This window comes from Bidens hawaiensis, unplaced genomic scaffold (assembly GCF_021521415.1).
Source record: "Bidens hawaiensis isolate Kalapana, Puna unplaced genomic scaffold, B.hawaiensis_p1.1 tig00003698_1, whole genome shotgun sequence".
Taxonomy (NCBI): Eukaryota; Viridiplantae; Streptophyta; class Magnoliopsida; order Asterales; family Asteraceae; genus Bidens; species Bidens hawaiensis.
In genome coordinates, this window is record NW_027491212.1 from 139,556 (window position 1) to 148,627 (window position 9,072).

The 9,072-nt window shown below is 34.3% G+C and overlaps 1 protein-coding gene across 1 annotated transcript; it reads right to left on the minus strand.

The window, feature by feature from the left end:
• Positions 1–6,093: 6,093 nt before the first annotated feature.
• Positions 6,094–6,869, minus strand: LOC143624177 (uncharacterized). The gene is made up of 3 exons (XM_077094900.1): positions 6,688–6,869; positions 6,434–6,577; positions 6,094–6,361 (listed from the first exon to the last, which is right to left on the minus strand). Exons 1-3 carry the CDS (start codon positions 6,867–6,869, stop codon positions 6,094–6,096), a joined length of 594 nt encoding a protein of 197 aa, XP_076951015.1.
• Between the last annotated feature and the right edge of the window lie 2,203 nt (positions 6,870–9,072).

The window sequence follows — 9,072 nt, forward strand, 5'->3', positions numbered from 1 at the left end:
ATCGATTGTTTCCCGTTCACTAATGTTTCAGTTTATAACTAAAAACAACTACAATCCAACACCCTATCACAACATACTGAAGACGATTATGTCGGTCTTGTTTATCATGTTTGAACCTTGTTAAATTTTTCTCTTTTTAGGATGTTTTATCGGTTTATTTTTGATTTGTTATTGGTTTATTTACATTACAAGAAAAGAAGAATATGCTACATTTAAATTTAACAATATAGTTTTTTTTTCCTAAAATACTTGAACCAACCAAGATTAACCCAACCTTAAAAAATCCGAACGCAAATTATAAGAAATCAAAGGAAGCGTGAGAGATTTGGGTTGGGTTTGGTGTCTGAATTTAAAATTTTGAAACATGAAGAAACAAACCCGAAACCGGAAGAAAACCCTAGCTGAAAGTATTGGATAAGGAATGTTTTAATTTTGAATCCTAATCCCGCGTTATTAGTTAATATTATGGGAAGTTGTTTGGATATTTAATTAATCGGTATTATATGTATATTTGTGTATATATATATATATTTGTATGTGTGTGTGTGTGTATATATATTAACAACTTATAGAAAAAAAAAGAAGAAGCAAAGATTTCAAATTTTATGAAAGCATGGTAAATGACTTTTAACCGAATTAACTATTTCTTTTAAGTTAATGTGAAAATGGAATATAATGAAATACAATGAGAAACATGATTAAGTTACAAATAATAAATAATAAAAATAAAGGTAATAAATATTTCTACCGAGTTAAATTTAAATAATGTGTAAATCTTAATAAATCTTTATAAAGTATTTTAATAATAAATGTTATAACCATATTTTTTTCAAAATTTTTGTGTATAACTTTATTATTTTGAATATAAACCATAAAAAACATTTTAATTATGTACTAACCAACATGTAACACTAACATTACCCCAATTCATTGTATTTGTACAAAAATAAAATTAAAAAATTAATATAATACTGAAATTATGTAAATAAGTGAAGAAATTAGCATTTTAGGTTTCAATTTCCCAAATGATATTTTGAAAGAGAAAGTAGTGGAATGAGACTGAAACCAATTCTTTTGTTTAAAATTTTGAATGCTTTTAATTAAATAATTTTTTTATAAGGCATATTAAATTAAGTATATTTAAATTATAAAAAATTAAAAATCAAGTCATAAAATATATGTTTTAAAGCATTTTGGTTTGAGTTATGGAAAAATATTGAAACTAAATATTGATTTTCTTATTGCTAAAACTCTTTATACTACACAAAAAAAATCATATAAATAAATGACCGATGGTTCATATAGTAAACTATTATACATATGATTATAATTATAAATATTCAACTTTAATTATTTAATATTAAACACCAAGATATAAAAATGAATCGGTTAGAATTTACATTTAATAAAAATAAACTTGAATTTCATATTGAAATGACATAAAAGATAAGGGTCATATATTGAAATTGGTTGAAAAAAAAGTGAGAAAGGCTATGAGATTGACAAGTGGCAAGAATAGTAGTCTTTTATTAAAATAGATAGATATAATATTTTAATTTTAAATATTATATATCAAAAATTAAAATAAATAAAGAACGTTGTACCATAAATATTCTTTCGAGAAAATTAATAAAAACAAGACAAAATTATAAATTTTGCCATTTAAATATAGTTAGTTTATGAGTCAAGTCCTTTCAAAAGTTTGGTTTCATTCGTTTTCTTTATAAATGACAAAGTGTCTCGGTTTTAGTCCTTTACACTTAACCCCATCCAAAGTCTTAGGGTGCGTTCGTTTCACGGAATTTTTTTTAAAGGAATTGAAATTTGAATTATAATGTTTGAAAATCCCATCATGTGTTTGGTTGGTAAACTTATTGATGAAATTAGAATTTCTCTATTCTCCTTGTCTCCCTTTGATCAACAAACATATAAATAAAAAAATCTAAAAATATAAAAAAAATAATAATAATAAAAAAATCAAAAAATATATATAAACAAATCTGAAATAATAAAAAAAATTCTTAAATAATAATAAAAAGACAAATATTTATGCTTTTATGCTTGTAAATTAAAGTCAAAATATTCAATACTACAGATTATGATTTAAAGCAATTGATCTACCAGAATCTACCATTCGAGTATCAGTAAATGAAGAAAAAAACTTTGTGTTCAATTAATCATATTTGGTTGCACAAAAAAGAAAAAAACAGATAACAAACCTTGAGCGTGACGGTGGAGGAGACCGCCGGTGGTGTAGCACGGCAACGAAGGAGGACGCCAGTGGTGTAGCACGGTGGCCGGGGAGGACGAAGGTGGTGTAGACGACAAACAGAAGATGAGGCGTGAAGAAAAAAGGCATTACTGTTTCAAAATTCATGAGTTTTTTTGAACCTTCCTTTCAATTCCTTTCAAAAAGGTAGATTTTGAAATCCCATGAAATGTGGGATTTGATAGGATTTAGTTTCCATTTCAATTCCTTCCTTTATTGAAACGGACACACAGTCTCGTGAGTTTTAAAAATCCCATTCCGTCGAATTCCTACCACTTTCGTGAAACAAACACGACCTAAGGTAATTTAACTAATTTTTTAAACCATACTTATTTGTTTATTTCTTTCTACTTTTCTTCTAATAACTTCTATATCAAATTAAAAAAAATTTCCCTCATTTTTACACTAGCCAAAATCCCGACAACCACATATATTGCCGGAAAACTTCCATCACCGGCCACCCTTGCAGGCAAAAACCTGTTCACCACCCGCAGTGTTTTAGCTACTCTCTTTTCGACTAGAAATTAACCTTCTCCACTAGTATCATCACCATAACCCTTGATTTTCCGGCAACCAGCAATCGCTAATCAATACACCACCCTCTTCAATCCCGCGAAATGTTTCTGCCGCCGCCAACCATCACCATCAGCAACCTCCTTGCCATCTTCAAAGCACCAACGTTGATTTAAAGTGAAATCAATGGTATGCTCAGAGAATAGCCAAAAGCTTAACTTCACTAAAATGCCAAGAAGCTATAAATACATGAACTAGAGAAACAAACTAACGGTACAAAACTAAAACAAGAGATAAATAAGCAAACTACTTTGACCTACTGAAAAGGAGAAATAACTAAATAATACAGCCCCATGTGAAGGACTTGACTTATTCAATGGTATGCTCAGAGAATAGCCAAAAGCTTAACTTCACTAAAATGCCAAGAAGCTATAAATACATGAACCAGAGAAACAAACTAACGGTACAAAACTAAAACAAGAGATAAATAAGCAAACTACTTTGACCTACTGAAAAGGAGAAATAACTAAATAATACAGCCCCATGTGAAGGACTTGACTTATTCAAGAGCATACCATGCATCCATTATCCCACATGCACCAATATGACCAACTGTTAATAACAATTACTTTCCAACAAACCCTTCCTCAAACTAGACTTACTCAATGCCTTGTTTGCCTTTTAAAGAACACACACCCAATCTGCCTCTTAGCTTCATGAATACTTCCCTGTGCAAAGACTTTGTAAGAACATCTGCCACTTGATCTTTGGTTCCACAATACTCTAAGTTTATATTACCATCTTTCACCAAATCTCTAAGAAAATGGTATCGAGCATCGATATGTTTGCATTTGCTATGAAAAGCGGGATTCTTAGAAAACTTAATAGCCGAAGTGTTATCACATTTAATCTCAGTTGTTGCATCAAACTTAATACCGAATTCACTCAACACTTCTCGAACCCATAAAACTTGACACGCACAGGCGGCTGCAGCAACGTACTCGGCTTCCGTGGATGAGAGTGCAATGATACTTTGTTTCTTAGATGACCATGTAACAACAACTCCATCCCAAAAAATCACATAGCCCGAAGTCCTCTTTCTGTTATTAAGATCTTCCGCGTAGTCACTATCGGCATATACGACCATTTCACCTTTTCCACCCTTCTTGTACCACACCCCAAAATCAACAGTTCCTTGTATGTACATCATAATTCTTTTTGCAACATTGTAATGTTCCATCATAGGCTTTGACATGAATTTACTAATCAAGCTTACCACATACTATAGATCGGGCCTTGTGTTAGTAATATACATGAGACTTCCCACCATTTGTTTGAAGAAGATTACATCGACCTCCTCACCTTCATCATTCTTCAACTTTTTTCCCGGAACTATCGGATCCTTCACGACAATGGATTCTAACATATCGAAACAGCTTAACATCTTTGTAGCATAAGTCCCTTGAGAAAGGTGAATGTTGTGGCTGGTTTGAAAAACCTCAATACCCAAAAAAAGTATCTCATTTTCCCCAAATCTGTCATCTTGAATTCATATCATCATCATTTCCGGTGAATATGAGATCATCGACATATACGTTAACATATATCACTTCATCTCTTCTTCCTCGTTTGATAAACAACGTGCTTTCGGCTTTACTTTTCTCGAAACCTTGATAAAAAAAATAGGCCTCAATCCTATTGAACCAAGCTCGAGGAGCTTGTTTCAAACCGTACAAAGCCTTAATGAGTTTATACACTTTTTCTTCACTTCCCTTCACGACATAACCCATAGGTTGTTTCACGTAAACGTCTTCTTCCGATTTCCCATGCTAGAACGCCGACTTGACGTCCATTTGGAATAACTTCCATCCTCTTTGAGCCGGAATGGCTATCATTAGTCTTATCGTATCCATTCTTGCTACCGGAGCGAAAACCTCCATGTAATCAATACCGTATTATTGACCACACCCTTTCGCTACTAATCGAGCTTTATATTTCTCAACCTCACCCTTCTCGTTCAACTTCTTTTGGCAATTCAATGAGATGCCAAGTTTCATTCTTTTCGGTTGCTTCAATCTCAACATCCATGGCCTTCTTTCATTTCTCCATCCTTACAACCTCCTCAAAAGAAATTGGTTCTTGATCAACTATCTCCATTGCGTTCACCTCTTCTTCCTCATTATCTGAATCAAACTCACTTCTATCTACATAGTCATCAAAGTGTCATGGTGGCTTTCTTTCTCTCGTTTCCCGTTGAATCGTAACACCATCTGAACCATAGTCTCATGTTTCATCTTTAACCCATGTTGGTTCCTCCTCATCATTCTCATCTAACTCTTGAACCAAATCAAAGACATAGTTTCCCCAACTAATTTCACCATGTTCTTCTGCTTTCTCTTCAGTTTCACTCCAAACCCACTCTTTATCCTCCTCAAACACAACATCGTTACTTACTATAACCTTCATATTTGTCGAATCAATCAACCTATAGCCTTTTGATTCTTCGGTCAACCCGGTTAAAACACGATTAAAACTTCTATCATCAAGTTTCACCCTTCTTTCTTTCGGGACATGCATGTGTGCCAAACAACCCCACACACGTAAATGTTCTACTGTAGGCTTTCTCCCACACCATGTTTCCTCGGGAGTGGTATGAGATAAAGCCTTAATCGGGCATAGATTTAACACATAAAAGCACCAAAGAGCGGCTTCATCACAAAACACTTTTGGTACGTGTTTTGAAGCCAGCAGCATAATAATCATTCCGATGACAGTTCTGTTTTTCCTCTCGGCTATCCCGTTTTGCTGTGGAGTATATCTTGTTTTTAACTGTCTCCTTATACCATGTTCTTTGCAAAACTTGATAAAACCGAGAGATAGGTATTCACCACCTCTATCCGTTCTAAGAGCCTTAACATCCTGACTCGTTTCCTTTTCAACTCTAGCTTTGAACTCTTTAAAACTTTCCAAGGCTTGTGATTTTTCTTTTAGAAAATAGACTCATCCCTTTCTACTAAAATCATCTATAAAGCTTATCATGTATTTATTACCTTAATTGGAATGGGGTGTTATGGGCCCACAAATGTAGGCCATCTACTTTTCTTTGGAATACTTTCTCTTGTTTGTTTTCCAATTAAACACTCCCTGCACACTGCCTTTTTAACAATAAAAGTAGGTAAACCCCTAACCATTCCTTTTTGTTGAAGTGTCCCCATGCTAGTTTGACTTATGTGGCCCAACCTTTCATGCCATAGTTTTCCCATGCTTTCATCCTTTATATAATTGCACATTTCTAACCTTTGATCAACAACTCAACCATTAACATCTTCACAAATAGGCAACATCCTATTTGCACTCATCTTGCTTACAAACAAAAGACCCTTTTCTTCTTGATAGAATTTGCAAGTGTTTGATTTAAACAAGAAGGATAGTCCCTTCTGTTGAAGTTGCCCCACATTTAGCAAAGAATTCTTTAACTCAGCCACATAGTACACATCTTGAACTATAAAGTTAGTTCCTTCGATCCTCAACTTCACATTTCCTTTACCACCTACATTCATTCGGGTGTTGTTACCTAACCTTACCGTGGTCGATAAATTTGGATCAAAAGTAATGAACTTTTCTTTGATCCCACACATATGGTTAAATCACCTGGAATCCAAGAACCAAAGAGGATTTCTTCCATCATCATTGGTAAGAGCCATTAACACATGCTCTTCTATTTCCGATTCACCCATGAACATAACATCTTCATATTCATTGAAACCAGCGTAGTTTTCCTCATTTTCCTCCATACTCGGACACTCATAAGAGAAATGTCCGAGTTTGCAACATCTATAGCATCGATGGTCTCCTTGTTGAATGATGATTTACCACGAACACGTCCTCTTCCTCTTAAAACGAACCTTCCTCTTCCACGACCACGACCGCCACTCGATCCTTCACTTTCATCTATCTTGAGTACATGTTCATCTTCTTTATCAACCTTTCTGAACTTTTGCGCATGCAATATAAGATAACTTTGCAACTTTTCAACGGTCATTTCTTCCACATTGTTCGATTCTTCAATGGAGACTACAATGTACATGTATTTTTCAGAAAATTTATGAGAATCTTCTCCACAATCTTCGTGTCGGTCATCTCCTCACCGTTGCTTCTCATTTGATTTGTAATGGTCAAGACCCTACCAAAGTACTCGGGTATGGTCTCACCATTTTTAATCTCCAAAATTTCGAAATCACTTTTTAATTTTTGTAACATGGATCTTTTCACTTGCTCGTTACCGGCAAACCTTTTCTTTATCGAGTTCCATATATTCTTCGACGATGATCAATCAAGTATTTTCTAAAACGTTACCCTATCGGTAGCTTGATAGGGGTAATGTTTCACTTGTAGATCGACCAAATGGAGTTATTCTAGTTTCTTCTTCTGTGCATCACTCACGGCGATGCCAACTGCCGGTTCTTTTATACCCAGATCGATGAGCTTCCGTAACCCCTTTGCACGCAGCAGGTTCTCCATCATCTCACTCAAGTTTTATTAGTGACCATCGAACACCGGAACTTTCATGTGTTCTTCATTTGCAGCCATCGATCATTTTTTTTGCTTACTTCTTGAAGATTTTGATAATTTTCGCTCTGATGCCAATTGATATAACGTGAAATAAATGGTATGCTCAGAGAATAGCCAAAAGCTTAACTTCACTAAAATGCCAAGAAGCTATAATACATGAACCAGAGTAACAAACTAACGGTACAAAACTAAAACAAGAGATAAATAAGCAAACTACTTTGACCTACTAAAAGGAGAAATAACAAAATAACAAAGCTCCACGTGAAGGACTAGACTTATTCAAGAGAATCACATGCATCCATTATCCCACATACACCAATATGGCCAACTGATAATAACAATTACTTTCCAACAAACATCGTTGTCGGCGACCGATGCCAGGCCACTGTTGCCGTTGTGGTTGGATCTGTTGCTGTTGTGGTTGGATCTGTTGTATGCGGTTGCCGAAAACCAGCCACCATAACGAAATGCTTTTGATGTCGATCAAAATTGTTTCGGAACCCTAGCCGCCGCCACAATAAACCACCGTTTCTTACCACTTATTTAGCTGGGAACTTCACAAGCAACCTCATAGCTCACTGAACTGTTTGACGCCACTTGATTTTCACCGGTTTGGATGGAATCACGTTTTAGGCCATGGAGTACCATCGTCACATTATCAGATGGTGGTGGTGTTGGTTTATTAGGATTTTTATCAATATAGCAATGGAGGTGGAGGTGGGTGGTGGTGATAATGGAGGTTAGAGGTGTTTAGAGTTAATGAGAAAGAAGTGGGTTCTGATGAAAGATGATTATTGTGGTGTGATGGGTGATGAGATTTTGATGAAGATGAAAATGGGGGGCCTAACCTACTATTTTGTATTTAATAACAACAATAATAATAGGTGAAAATTACCGTTTTTCCCTCACATGCATGGCACATGTGATGACTTGACGGACCTTTTGGATGACCGTTAAGTTAAAAGACAAAAAGTGAGACATATTGTCATATAAAGGACCGCGGGTGAAAGTAAAATTTTTAAAGGACTTGATCCATAAATTGACTATGTTTAAATGACAAAATTTGTAATTCTATCTAAACACAACTTTGTAAAATAGTAACCAAGTTTCAAAAATGTTCTAATTAAATATTAAACTAGTTAGAAAATATGAAATATCAAATCATATACTCTTTAATAGTACTCCTAAATTACACATTTACTCAACAACCATGAAACTTGAACTCTCACATGTTGTAAAAGCAAAACTTTAGCCAACATCTTGGTACCACTAGGTCAAAAGTCATTTGTAAATATCAAACTAGTTAAAACTTAGAACATGGTCATCATATCTCATTTTTTAGCCTACAACATTTAAGGGTGTTATTGCCTCTGAGCGTTTTTGGAGGGGACGTCTTCAAAATTTCATGCAAAAATATGGAATTCATCTAAAATTGTGAGTGTCATTATCAAGGTAAATTTAATGGTTAAGTGATCTTTTTGATTTTTTTTCATCGACACAACTCATAAATCGATGATGACAATTGATAATCGACAAGCGACGAGCCTGTAAATTATATTATAGTCTAACGAAAGAATTGCGTTATGTTAATGGACAAAAAGTGTGTCGTCAAGTAAATAACATCATAATTACAAAAGCCGGTTGTTCATCATGATAACAAGCTAAATGTATCATAATTTCTCTACTTCTCATGTATAAATGTCATTGAATACTCTAGT